The 14,551-nt window shown below is 39.2% G+C and overlaps 1 protein-coding gene across 1 annotated transcript; it reads left to right on the forward strand.

The window, feature by feature from the left end:
- The first annotated feature begins 3,008 nt into the window (after positions 1 to 3,008).
- On the forward strand, positions 3,009 to 13,405 carry CCDC122 (coiled-coil domain containing 122). Its single transcript, XM_059822365.1, has 5 exons — positions 3,009 to 3,039; positions 3,977 to 4,109; positions 6,465 to 6,863; positions 8,029 to 8,145; positions 13,227 to 13,405. Exons 2-5 carry the CDS (start codon positions 3,996 to 3,998, stop codon positions 13,389 to 13,391), a joined length of 795 nt encoding a protein of 264 aa, XP_059678348.1. The 5' UTR covers positions 3,009 to 3,039; positions 3,977 to 3,995; the 3' UTR covers positions 13,392 to 13,405.
- The last annotated feature ends 1,146 nt before the right edge of the window (positions 13,406 to 14,551 follow it).

The following is a 14,551-nucleotide window of genomic DNA, read 5'->3' on the forward strand; positions in this document are numbered from 1 at the left end:
GTCCTCAAAACAAAACAATTCTCAAAATACAGGCTTGCCAAGCACAGCAATGTTTTTGCTTATGAGAAATGCATTCATGGTTACTCAGGTTTTAAGTAAGATGCTCTACAGTCCCAGTGTTTCATAGAAAGTCTCACTGCATGTAACCACATCAGGAAAGATTTAAGTGCATTTACTAAGGAGTTGCTCATTTCAGTACACAATGCAAGGCAAATACTTGCACAAACTTGAAGACAAGGCCACCCATTAGCTGCTTCGCTCACTCTTTGAAACCCTGTCAGTACAGACATTTGGAGGGTAAAAAGATTCTCTTGCACAGACATCGAGAAAAAGAAAATCAAAGAAAATGATATATAATGAGAAGAGAGGAGAGGTGAGGAGGTTAACAAGAGTGAAAAGGAGAAAGGCAAAGTGAATACAGAAAAGAAACAATGAAGGAAATAAAACCAGGCTGCAGAGAAGAGACAGCTCAGGGTGGAAAAAAGATCCAAAAAGCAACTTTCAAAAACCCCAGAAATCTAACTCTAAAAGCTCACTGCTGGTGAAGACAAGATTGCTGGCGATTTCCTGCACCTTTGAGTCCCACTGGTCACCTTATCTCCTTACAGAAACTCAGAGAATTGACATCGTTTCGGGAAAATTAAAAAGGCAAGAAATATTTAACATCTGCCAGAGAGAGATGCCCAGAGAAAGAAAACAGCTCATTAAAGCAGCCCAAATGAACAGAGATAAAAGCACATTTGTAACAAAATTTCAACAACAGCAAAGACAAAAAAATGTTAAAAAAATAAATATGTAAAAACCTCTTAAACTGGATTAAAATAAAACATTCTGCCTCTCTTAACTTAGGGGTATTTAGGCAAGGTTGAAGAAACAGAAATCAGTACTTACAATGAAAATATTGAAGTACATGCAGTTTTCATCAAGGAACTCAGAACTTTAAAACACAGGAATTTACTTACACAGGTAGATGAGCCTTTTAAACTCTTGAAAGATATCATCTGATATAAGCACACATCACCAGCTTTATATATCCCACTTCTCACTATCAGTCCTGCAGCTGATTTGTGCAAGATGGAAATTCCTATTCTAGGTAAGACTGGAGTGAGAACCTGTATTTCTTCTTTATTATGAGACCCTGCTTTGTTGCTGTCAGTACCCACAGGAAATAACAAACTGTACTGAAAGACACCAACATGATTAAGTGCCTGGGTAGCATTAAACCCGGAAGCAGCATTAACCCTGCTATGTAACTCACTGCTGTAATCACAGGTTCTAATGCATCAGCTTTGCACAATCTCAAACAGATTCAAAAACGTAGAGCATATCAAAACAGAACAAGAACACAAAGAAGTTTAAGGAAAACTTGTGCAGACTGAAAGAGTTTCCTTTACTGAGCTGTAACTGCATGTTCCAGTGAAGAACTTGGCAGTCAGTCAAGAAAAAGTATATTCAGAAAGACCCAGACAGAGAGGTTACCAGAGGCCGCTCTTCAGGGCCACAGGCCCAAAATGAGGATGCTGATTTCTCCTCGAGGCAGACAGAAATTTTGCAGAGCTCTGTAAAAAAACCTGAACGTTTTGACAGGAAAACGCAAAGGTCAAAAGTCAAGTGGAGGAATTAGGGATTTGTATCAGGCTTTGTCCAAGAATCATATGATAATAAATACATGCTAAAGCAGTGCTAGAATCAGTCATGACAGATGAGTATATGACCACTAAAAGACAAGAAAAAAAAAAAGTAATTTTTTCATGAACAGAGGAATTTATAAAATCAGATTTCCTGTGAATTGCTGTCCTACGTCCCCTGTTCCTCCCTTCCCTTCAGCTCCAGTAAACCTACATTTCTGCCAGGTCCAGAACACACCTTGGGAATCCCCCATCATTTGCCCTCCTGCTTTTCCTTCCAACATATGCTGGCCAGAGGGATGAGAGCTGAATCCTTCTGGCCCTCCCTCCCAAAGGGAATCGATGGGGGGATCTTGTCCTTCTCCACTCAGACACCTTTTTTCATAAAGTTTGCATAAATCAGTTATCTCTGAGACTTTCCACCCCACTGTCAAATGCGTCTGAACTAGATCATTAAAAATTAACAGGGGGGCTTGATGGAGAGAGACCAACACAACCATTTTCTTTCCTTCAACCAGACTAGGACAAAATAATTACTGGGGTTATTTTTGGTGCAGAATGCTGAGAAAGGATAAGGAAAAGGTCAGAAAATATCCAGGATACAAAACAATATTGAAAAATGAGAAACTTATATTATGTCTCCAGCTTCAATATTATATTCAGCTTCTGCCAGTTCAAAAAAGGGATGAAATAAACAGCTCGTATGCAGAGATGAGCAACTAAATTATAAAAATAGTGGGATTTAGGGTTAAAATTCCTTAACCTGGAGTTCAGAGGAACAGAAGTGGGCAGGAGACAAGCCCGTGGCTATAGAAAAGGGTATGGCGTAGAGCAGGAGAAACTGGGCCACGTTTCTTCTTCCTTGTAACCCAGCGGTGCTCAGCAAAACTTACGTTCTCTGCAGTGTATATCAAAGACTAACAAATTATGACGGAAAATGCAGTTTAATACAATTAATTCGGTAACTCAGGGAACTTAGAAGCGAAAAAAAGCAAAGCAAGATTTCCTCAGCCACAGGGCAAGCCAGGCCGCACTACCGCTGTGGGTCCCACTGCGAAGCACCCACCCATTTCTGACAGGACGAGTTGTTCCCTCCTTTCTACCTCCGTCTCCTGCCGGGGACAGCCCCCCTCCCCGGCCCTCTCCCGCCCCTCTGTGCCCCTTCGCCGCCGCTAACGGCCGCGCTCCCCTCACGCCGCCTCCGCCGCTCGCCTTTCCTCGCTGAAGTTCTCCGACGCTCCCTAAGCCCCGCACGCCGCGCCGCGGGGCCGGCACTTGGCCGACGCTCCCTGAGCGCGCCGCGGTTTGGGCGGGAAGGGGCGGGGGCGGGCGTTGCAGCCCCCCTGAGGGGCGGCCGACGGCGTGAGGGAGCGGCCGGCGCTGCTCGCCCTCCTCGCCCGGCGGCCGCGGGGTTGGTAGCGAAGGGGGGTGTTTTTGTCGTGCTCGGGCGCCTGGCTCTGCCCTGTTCGCGTTTCAGTGCCCTTGGAGGGGTTGGGGCTGTGTGCCGAGGGGGCAGGCCTGCTGGGTGTTGGGGGGTGTGGGGTGCTTGAGCGGGACGGAGGGGAGAAGTGAGGGGTGCCTGGACAGGCGTTGCAACAGCCCTAAACATAAAATGACAGATGCGGTTTCCTAGTCAGGACTAACAACGTTCAGGCCCAGTTCGTGGGTCATCTGAGTGCCATTTAATATATTGGGCCTGAAGAGGCGCTTGTGTCAGACTCACTGTATTTTCTTGAGAGTTCGATGTCACTTTATATAACAATACAGATTTTTTTCATTAACTTATTCTCATAGTACTGGTACTTATACAAAACCAGTACTAAATACTTTGTAATCACTGGGGGGGTGTGTGTGTGTGTGTGTGTAATCTTTACAGTGATACTAGTTTGTGACTTCGAACGTGTCAGCTTTGTCAACGTTGTTTATCCTACATTAAGGATAATTTAGTAGTTAATATAGTAGGCAGTTGCAGTATGGTAACTGCAATAATGTAAATATTCAGGCTAAATACGAGAACATGCTCTCATACATTTCAGATGCTCTTAAGATGCTTTTAAGAGCTATGACTATATTCACAACCTGAGGATCTGACCTGTGGAGAAGCCAGAAGAACATTGCAATACTTTATTTTACAAAGCTCTGCATGAGAGGGTTCTAATTCTCGATCGCTTGATTTGAGCAACCACCCATCAGTAACCGGTTCTTGTTAATAAAAAATGAACCAAATGAAATAATGTATTGATCTGGGGTCCCATAGGAAAGGCCTTAATATTGTTCTCTTTCATTAACATTTAGGAATTAAGTAGAATGGTGATAAAACAATTCACTTCTTTTTTATGTCCTTATAGTTCTGCACTTCTGCCTAAAATGGCCAAGCAAAATTCTCCATCACTAATTGAAGTCGTAAAACAAGTTGCAGAGCGGCAGCATTCACAAGCATCAGAGATAGAAAAAAGCAAAACAGTTCTTCTCCAACTGCAGGTAATAAGCCTTGTTTGGAGTAGTTTAAGTAATTTAATTTTTTCATTAGATGAGGAAATATTCCTATGAACAAGAGAAGCTGGTGGTACTTTGTTTTTTCTGGGTGTTTGCATTTAAATGTAAGGCAGCTCTTCTGTTCCTGTGTGTGGCATTTAGGCTTAGCCTAATGTGTATAGTTATTTGTAAGTCTGCAACATAGCTAAGACTTCATTAGAGGTTAGAGCAGAAGCTTTTATTTTTTTATTTGAAAAAAACCAAAACAAACCAAACCCCAAAGAACACTGAGATAGCAAACCCACAAAAACTCAACACAAAGTTAGAGCTCTTTGAATTTTTCGTAGTGATTTCCTGAGAAATCAATGGGAAAAAAGGATTTTAAAAGCATTCTTTTGGGCAGATTTTGACAAGACTCTATAATTTTTTCTTAGCATCTTTTTCATACAAAATACTTTTTTCTGTGTGTTTGAAGTGTGTGTCCTTAAATAGTCATTAATTACTGGTTTTATATAGTAATATTTTGTAGAACACTGGATACATGTAGTTTTCGTGAAGGCTATGTAATAATTTCTGTTCTAATCTCTCACAGAAATTATTAAGCTTTCAATTATTATTTAACCTTTGAGATCAAATTTCTATTGAGAGACATTTAAGTTGGAGGAAAGACCCAATAGCATTCAGGCATTTATGAGCATGGGAGAATGCAAATGGAGATAGTAGAGTTCCAGTTATAACATCTGTGAATAGCCCTACAGCTGAAATAATGGAGGTTTTAAAATTTTGTACGAAGATAACTTCTCTGAAGGAGCAGTGAAAACTTTTAATGCTTAGGAATGTGAATTGACTGGCCACACCTTACAAGAAGCTTTCTCCTAATTATCTACCATCCCATAATATAGTATGATGATGCTGCAGCAATTAATTTGTGAACAAACAATATAAACAAGGGTATCTGTTTTCAACAAAACCCCACAGAACTTTAGAGCCCTAGGTAATTAAGTTAGCTCATGTGTCGTCTTCTTCCACACCTTTTCCTTTTCTTTCAAAAAAGCCCAAACCCTAGGAAATTCCATACAAACATTAATGTTAGCAGAATAGCAAAGTTAAATAAATAGGAACTTAAAGTCAGAATGCAGAACTGCTTTTTCATCTTTACACCTATTCCCATGTGTGCATGTCACAGAAGACACGGAAAACAATAATTTCATTTCCAAAATTGAAGATCTTTGCCATTAAGATCTTCCGCTTTCCTGTCCTCAGTAAATGGTGGCTGGCAGTTGATACAAATCCTGCTAAAACGGTAGCCTAAGATTTCCAAATTAAAAGGTACGCAGAAACTTTTTTTTCTTAACAGTTAATAATGTCTTAAAGTGTTCAAGACATTGAATAAGAGATTTCATAGCACTTGTAATGCTTCCATTAAGGAAAAGATAATAGGTGACATAAATCATGATGCTAATTCTCTCACTTAATGCACTACTGTTGGCTGTTACTTTGGGTGGGATTCATCATAGCTAGCTTACATCACTTGCAAGTCAGATGTTAAGGCTGTATTAGTCATCTAGGCTCCCTTGGTAGTCATCAAAGAGAGAGATACATTTCTGAGGCAGCGATTCAGCCCTCCCATCTTAGATTTACGTGTAGATGTGGCATTTAGGGACATGATTTAGTGGTGGACTTGGCAGTGTTAGGTTTACAGTTGGACTCGATGATCTCAAGGGTCTTTTCCAACCTAAATGATTCTATGATTTCTTAGGACGGGTTGAAGTACTACTTACTGGAGATGTTCACTTCTCACCAGTGAGAAGATGTAGAGGCCTTTTTATGACTAGATGCATATTTCTTAGGGAGTTAAAAATAGCTGGGATTAATCCTACTCTCAAATACTGCTGTGATGAAGGCGGGATTAAAAACATCAGTAGAAGAGGTTAGTTAAGCTCTATCACCCCAAACACCCATCTATGTGTTTGTGTGGGTTTGTAAGTGATTTTTGGCATCATTAGTTATTTTTAGTTTGATTAGGATTTAAGCAGATTTCAGCTCTAAACAAAGATTAGGATTGGGTTTGATCTGTCATGTCCTATGTATGTTGCAAATACAAGGAATTTAAAGTAATTTCAAGGATACTTTATTTCATATTTTAGACTCAGTTTAAGGGGAGAAGTCTAAGATAGCATTCTTGCATTGTGCCTCTAAGGTGATGCTTTTAGGAAATGGAACTGTAATTATCTTTCATTCAAGCCAGATTAAACAAGTAAAAAAGAAGACTCTGTTGATAAATATAAATTACAGTGTTTAACTAGATACCTAGTATCCTCTCAAAAAATCTTCTTAAGTGAACACTGAAATATTTTACAGGCAAAGTTTCAGGAACTAGAAAAAGAAATGGATTCTGTTCTGTTAGAAATGAAGACGACAGAAAGGGAAATATATCTGCAAGATGATGCCATAGAAGTGACAAAATATCACTGTGAAAATCTGGAGGCCCAAGTCAGAGCCCTATATTCTGAAAATTTAAAGCTGAGGCGTGATGCAGAAACAGTACAAGAAGAGTTTGAGATGACATTTGCAAGAAATAATGAATATCGGGAAAAAATAAAGGCTCATAAACATCTCTTTTGGGAGATGGAAAGTAAAATGCCAGTTATGATTGAGCTTGCTAAAAAGAAAGCTGTTGTTAAAGAATTAAGGACAAAGAAAGAGGAGTTAATGCGTGATCTCCAGAACCCAGAAGGATCTGTTATAAAACAAGTGCAGGTACTATATTTCCTCTTTGATTCTTTTCTTTTTGTGTGAAATAATTTTGCCATAGTTTAGCTAATATGATTATTTTGTCTAATATATTTACGTTTCATGAGGGACTGAATACGGGGAATATAGATAACTTATAATAATACATTAATTGAAGATATTTTGACTTCAGTATGCAGTAAAAAAAAAATCAGCCATTATTATCTGTATATTACTGTAAAAGTCAGGTTCATTCTATGTGGTTGAATGAACTTGGCTATGAAAAAAATTACAGAGCTGTAAATTAAACTGTATCATTGCCAAACTATTTGTAGACTTCTTTGGGTGGTTGGATAAACTTACATGGACACTTTTCAGAATTCTGTGGAACACTGCCATGTTGTTACATTTTTCATGTAAGAGCACAGTATTCCTTTAACTTTGCTGTCAGGTAACAAACTGCAGTTGAGCTGTTTGCCAACAGGAGGTAGATTTGATGAGATGGTGGTAAAAAGAAGGAAAGAGGAAAAATATATTTGTTTTGGTGTTCTAGTCTAACACTGTTGTTTTTACTTGACCCTGATTGCAATACTTATTAAAAACTACCATGTAGGAATTTTTCACCATAGAACTTCACCAACAGATGAACACGTACGAAGTTGAAATGGGGTCACAAATTTCAACTCCGATGCAACTTGCGTTATTGAAAATCTGGTGGTACTCTATTCACGTATATTGATGAAAATTTGGTTGTACAAGCAAATCGTTAAATACTGATAAATAAAGACTCATTAACATTGTACATCCCTCTGAGAAAGAAAAATGTATCTCAAATATTACATTAAATATTCTTTGATTTTGCAATAAATTACATTTTAAAATTAAGCCCATGAAAATGAGTTCAAATTCCTGTATTGTTGTAGTGTTTGCATATTTCAGATCAAGAGTATATCTTCTTAAGTATCTAAAGCCATGATATAAATTATTTTAATTATTAATTTTAATTACAGTCTTAAATTATTACTAATTTAATTACTATTAATTATTTTAATGTGAAATTGTTTATTATAGATCTTTATCTCATCTCTATTAATGAATTGAGACTTAAAATGTGACATTCTTAATAAGTTTAATAGATGTACTGTGCAACTTTTTAAGGAGGGGATTTCTGTATCTTGACTTACATCTGCAGGAAGAAATTACACTTTTAAAAAGGGAAATCACAACATTGAAAGAGTTCATCAATAAAAAAACAGATTTGCTGGAAGAAGAGAAGAAAATGCATGCTAAGCTTAGAAAAGAAATTGAGGTGAGTCATTTGAATAAAATATAATTATACTTCCCCTGACAGAATATAGATTGTGCAAATGAACTTTAAAGTACTTTATACATCGTTGCTGGCCCCACATTATTCAAGTATACACAGTAACCATGCTATCTTAAATTCTTGATACTGATAGTCTTTCTAAAATTCAGAACTTAATTGCTATCATGAGAAAAATTGAAGTTAAGAACATTTTTTCTTAAGTCTTTTAAGAAGGAGTTCAGCTGTGAACTTTTGGAATGATGTCCTGAAAAGAAAGAGGTCACTGAATGGTAGTAAAGCAAAATACATGTTTTTTTATTTCTGTAATACTTTTGGAATACTTTAAATTTCACTGCTGACTTGATTATTCATAACTTGTCTCATGGTTCCTGATAACTCATCAATGGGAGAATCAATTGCATCAAGAAAATGGGCTTCCCATGAATCTCCTTAATTTGAGCTGACATTAAATTAGGGATAACACAGCAGCTCCTAATTAGCTGCCAAGATAAAATTCTGATAAATAGTTAAAACCTTCTCTTATAAAGAATTTAACTATATTTTACATTTTGTTCCTTACTAAAATATTTTTTATATCTAGATAGTTTTTAGTTTGGAAATTTCACATCATTTATCTTCTTAGTTCAAATAAATGCCACAAAATTTAATGCACAAAGCTTGATAATATAAAGGTTAACTGATCTAAGGTTAGCCCTATTGCCCATTGTAAAATGTAGGAGGAAAAAAGGATCATTTTTCATGTGATAGGGAACAGCAGAGAATTTTTAAACTGAAAAGCAAAATACAGTCACTTTAGAATAGGTCTATGCTATTCAGCATCTGAGGAAATATTTTATTATCAAGGCAACATCCTCCTAAGAAAGTTCTCTAAACCTGAAGTGAAATTAGGCAGCCTAAAAATAATGTTCTGGTCTGTTATCAAAATTAATTTAATTAAATAGTGAAGGTTAACCTGTTCTTCAGTTGTTTGCATTATACGATCTTTTTGTCTCGGAAGTAAGCAGGTTGAAAAATGGAATCTTTTAAGGTATTATTTTCTATTAAGAGCTCTCTGGAAGACAATCCAATTTTTAATATAAAAACTGACAATGGTCAGGCAGTGACGTTAATACCTAGCAGTCCTCAGCACAACTCAGGAAAGAATACTCAAGCTAAGCATGGGAATAAAGTGAGATACTAGACACATGGATGAGGTTCCGTCGAGCTGCAGTGGTGGGATTCACCTACAGACTGACGACACCTAAGTGTGGTTGTTTGAATGCAGGTGACTACACATGAGTCAGACAGGTTCCCATTATAATCACTGGAGGTGTAGTCAGTGCAGTTGATGTATTCTAGAGATGAATTCAGTTGGCCATATGTAGGTGTTTGCAGTAGGGTGAACTGCATAATCTGGTCTTTCTAGACTTTATAGTATGCATTGGCTAGATTTCTGTTGATCAAAACAGGAATGTAGACATGTAGGTCACACATACACCTCTAAAGCTAGGTGTCTTAATCTGCAGACTGACCCCACCTCAAGACTTCAGCTCTTGTCATAGGACTTTTACATATTACGTGGATTCTCAGCTTCTAGCACTGCATGGGCCAAAAGTAACTGGCCTCCTTATAACCTCATGAAGTTCAACAAGGCCAAGTGTAAAGTCCTGCATCTGGGTTGGGGCAAACCCCAATATCAATACAGACTGGGTGATGGATTGATTGAGAGCAGCCCCGCAGAGAAGGATTTGGGGATATTAGTAGATGAAAAACTGGACATGAGCCAGCAATGTGCACTCGCAGCCCAGAAAGCCAATCGTATCCTGGGCTGCATCAAAAGAAGTGTGGCCAGTAGGTCGAGGGAGGTGATTCTCCCCCCCTACTCCGCTCTGGTGAGACCCCACCTGGAGCACTGTGTTCAACTCTGGGGTCTACAGCACAAGAAAGACATGGACCTGTTAGAGCAGGTCCAGAGGAGATGACCACGAAGATGGTCAGAGGGCTGGAGAACCTCTCCTATGAGGAAAGGCTGAGAAAGTTGGTGTTGTTCAGCCTGAAGAAGAGAAGGTGCTGGGGAGACCTTATTGCGGCCTTTAAATATATAAAGGGGCCTTGTAAGAAAGATGGAGAAAGACTTTTTCCCAGGGCATGTAGTGACAGGACAAGGGGTAACAGTTTTAAACGGCTGGAGGAAGGTAGAACTAGATATGACATAAAGATTTTTTTTACAATGAGGGTGGTGAGACACTTCAACAGCCTGCCCAGGGAAGTTGTCATCATTGGAAGTGTTCAAGGTCAGGTTGGATGAGGCTTTGAGCACCCTGATCTAGTGGAAGATGTCCCTGCCCATGGCAGGGGGTTGGGCTAGGTGATCTTTGAAGATCCCTTCTGACCCAAACCATTCTGCAATTCTATGATTCATAAATTTGCAGAGTGTATGAGCTCCCAGGTTTCTGAGCCTCCAGATACAAGCAAGTCATCGCATCTGATTAATGAGTTTGCTGTTGCTGTAGGACTTCCGGAGCCTTGATTCAGCAATGATTTTAAGTACTCATCTAAGTCTGCCCCTATACAGCCCTATACTTAAATGCCTACAGAATTCCTGTTAAAGCCTCCTTAATGGCTAAGCTGGCACTCAAACAGAATGGACTGACTCTTACAGCCCTGGTGCTCCCACTTCACCTCAGTATTATTTCTGGTTTCCCACAAAGATTTCCCCAACTAAGCACATCATGCAGGAATGTAATTTGGAATGCATTTCTAAAGCAGCTGAATTTTAGGAAGTTAAAAATTATTGATGACATGTCTTTCTGCAAGGAAATTTGTGTCTAAGCTTCCTTTTTTCCAAGCAAAGTCGGTGATCTGACATTGCTAATTAATAAACCCTACAATCAATTCATAACTGGGATGCTTCTTATCCGACAGGGTACTGATGGACTTTTAAGGCAGCTTGTAGACCTTGTCCCAACTCCCTTTCCTGAGCACCAGCCCCACCACCCATCTCTTGAAGAGCAGAGCCTGTACCCAACCTTGGACAGGGATGTCAACAATAACTCCGGGTGGTTACCTGTGTAGGGACAAGGCTTCAGTCATAAAGACTAATTCAAGACATTCATAAATAATAGAAAATTGATTGTTATGTAAAAATAATATGAAAAAGCTCAAAAGACTGTCTATTCCCTTGCTGCCCTCTTTCCCCCACATCAGCATGCAGCTATATTATTCTCAGCAGATGCTTGTCTATCCCGTTCTTCGAGGACCCAGTGATGGAGATTCCACAAGTTCCCAGACAGTTTTTTCTAATGGTTAACTTGTATGTACACAAGACCCAGTAAAAAGAGCAATGTTCTCCCTCCCCTCTGTCCGGTAAGTGTATTAGTGCTCCCTGTCTCAGCAGATGTGCCAGACAGTTCCCAATAATGATGCTAGAGATGCATTTTGGAAAAAAGCACATAATATTGATCATAGATATTTCAGTGTCGTGTAACACAGTCCTAGTGATGTTCAGATCCTGCAAGCACCTATTCAGATGAGTGAATCTGACAACATCCCTTGAAAAGTTGTGAAGGATTATAGTGGAGAGCCAGGCAACATGAAGAAAGACAACCCATTGCCAGTAAAAGAAGGCAGTGTAATTTATAAAACATTAGGGAGGGAAGGAGTTAGTCATACATGAAATTTAGACAGCAAGACTCACAGGAAGTCACTGGCAATGCAGTTCTGATGCAGCTGTGTGTATGTTAAATACAGTGTAATAACGTTTCAATAAGCAGACACAAGAATAATCACAGAATCACTAAGGTTGGAAAAGACCTGTAAGATCAAGTCCAACCATCAACTAACACCACCATGCCCATTAAACCATGTACCACAATGCCACGTCCACACGTTCCTTGAACACCTCCAGTGACGGTGACTCCTCCATCTCCCTGGGCAGCCTGTTCCAGTGTTTCACCACTCTCTCAGTGAAGAAAGTTTTCCTAATATCCAGCCTAAACGTCCCCTGGTGCAACTTGAGACCATTTCCTCTTGTCCTGTCGCTAGTCACTTGGGAGAAGAGACCAACACCCACCTCTCTGCAACCCCCTTTCAGGTAATTGTAGAGAGCGATGAGGTCTCCCCTCAGCCTCCTCTTCTCCAGACTGAACAACCCCAGTTCCCTCAGCCGCTCCTCATAAGACTTGTGCTCCAGACCCCTCACCAGCTTCGTTGCCCTTCTCTGGACACGCTCCAGCACCTCAATGTCCTTCTTGCAGAGAGGGGCCCAAAACTGAACACAGAATTCGAGGTGCAGCCTCACCAGCACCAAGTACAGAGGCACGATCACCTCCCTACTCCTGCTGGCCACACTACTTCTGATACAGGCCAATTATACACTACCATTCATATGCCATTCCAGCTAGGGTAAGTAAGCCCAAATTTTTATTAAGAAGTGAATACCTGTTATTTCAGATTTTATAATAGTGAATGTTTCATGCTTTTACACTTTAGAATGCAAATCTTCAGAGGGTTGTCTGCAGCAGCCATTCTTCACATAAGGCAGCAATGAGGGCAAAATTGATACAGTACTGCATTGCCACAGTATTGCCTTTCTAAGAGAAACATACCCTTTTAAGTGCAGTGCAACAGTGAAGATGCTACTACAGCCATCTAGGTTACCTCATTGCTATTCTAATTTATACCCAAACACACTTGTCAAAGAATGAAAATTTCTTCCTGTCTCAGCTCTCACTCTGGAGCCTGAAATCTTCCATGTACAGAGTGTTGCCACAGCTGTGAGATGCTTGAGTGGGATTTACTTTGTTAAAGTTGAGACATCCACAGAGCAGATACCCACACTGAGGTTTTCTTTCCCTTAGTGGGAAAGAGAGGCACGATTCATATTGTCCTAAAGCAGATATCTGAAATAAGTCAGATGAGTTGCTTCCTAGATGTCTGCGTCTCTTCAGTAGCTATAAAGTGAACATGGAATGACTTGGTCAAATGTCAGAATCTACACTTAAGAGTTTGGTGAGCTGAACTCACCTATGAAAACAGTTTTACTTGAAAGAAATTTTGAAGTGAATTTTATTCTGTTCTATTAGGTACAGAATAAAAGATATGATGCTATTCTAAAACGTTTGCATTGCCAACTGAACAAACTCCATTCAAATAAAAGGCAATGGCACTGGAACATTCAGCAGTTGGAGAAGAAGGCAGCGGAACTAAGAAAGTGTCTTGGAGTAGCAGAGTTACAAAGTAGCATATAAACCAAACCTAACAAATCTACAGCGTGGGTAATCTTTTCCAGACAGAGGAGCTTTTTTTTCTGGAAATACTACAAATAATAAATAGCCTGGTACGTGGGCCAAGGCTCAGTGATTTCTTTCTTTTTAAAGTTTTTCTCCCTTTCATTCTGTGGCCTAAACTAGGCTGTGCTCAATCTGTAATGCTTTGGAATAACTTTGCTCAGTCAGAGACTGTTGAGGAAGAAAGGTATTAACATTTCCAGGTGTTTTCAAAATATGTGCCAGTTTTATCTAAAAAGTTATTTGAAGTCAACCAAATAAGATTTGAAGAGTTCCTTTTTATTTAATTAGATCTCTGAAGATTGAGATCTACATTGTTTTTCCTACAAAGAAATCAGTACCAGTGTATATTTGCATTTTTGAGATACCAAAATTCCAGCTCTTTTATCCACATTGCAACCTACTAAGGAACTCTGAAAGCTCTGATGGCCTATATTTTGCTCTGTGGGAAATTCATATAGGTGATGTTGCTGCCTGTTTGCCCTATATCTGCCAGGATGTCCTAGCAAGGGGAACAAGGAGGACATAGGCTGTCCAGCTATAGGAGGTTTAGGAGCAAGTATGCTCAGAACTGGGCTTCAAATAATCTGACTTCAACTGGTCTAATATACGCTAGCAAAGAGGATTGAGTAGGTAAAGAGACTACTACATCTGAAGAGCTTTTAAAATGAAGCAACTCACCCTCTAGAAATAGGAATGCATTACAGATGATTGATTATAGAGGAACTTACTGTGTAGAGGATCTTAACTAGCTAGTACTAGCCATCTAACATCTAAGTGCCTAATGTTTGGTAAGATGATTCTTAACATAAGTGACAACCTATTAACAATTCTTGTTAAAATAGTAGTGAACAGCAGACATTTTTATTTGCCGCCTTTTTATTATGTGCTTGGCATTTGAGAAATTTACAGTACTTTCTTTATTCTTACACTTAAGGTAATAGTTCTGACCAGACATAACCTGTAACATTTATCTATTCTATGGAAGTAGCTTTTTATTTGAGGTGTTGTCTTGAATAATTTAGATTTATCTTTACTCCTGAATATGAAATGAAGATTTAAGAAAACTGAGTATTTACTGTGGAAAATGTTAAACTGCCTATATATTGTTAGCTTAGGAA

This window comes from Gavia stellata, chromosome 1, assembly GCF_030936135.1.
Source record: "Gavia stellata isolate bGavSte3 chromosome 1, bGavSte3.hap2, whole genome shotgun sequence".
Lineage (NCBI taxonomy): Eukaryota > Metazoa > Chordata > Aves > Gaviiformes > Gaviidae > Gavia > Gavia stellata.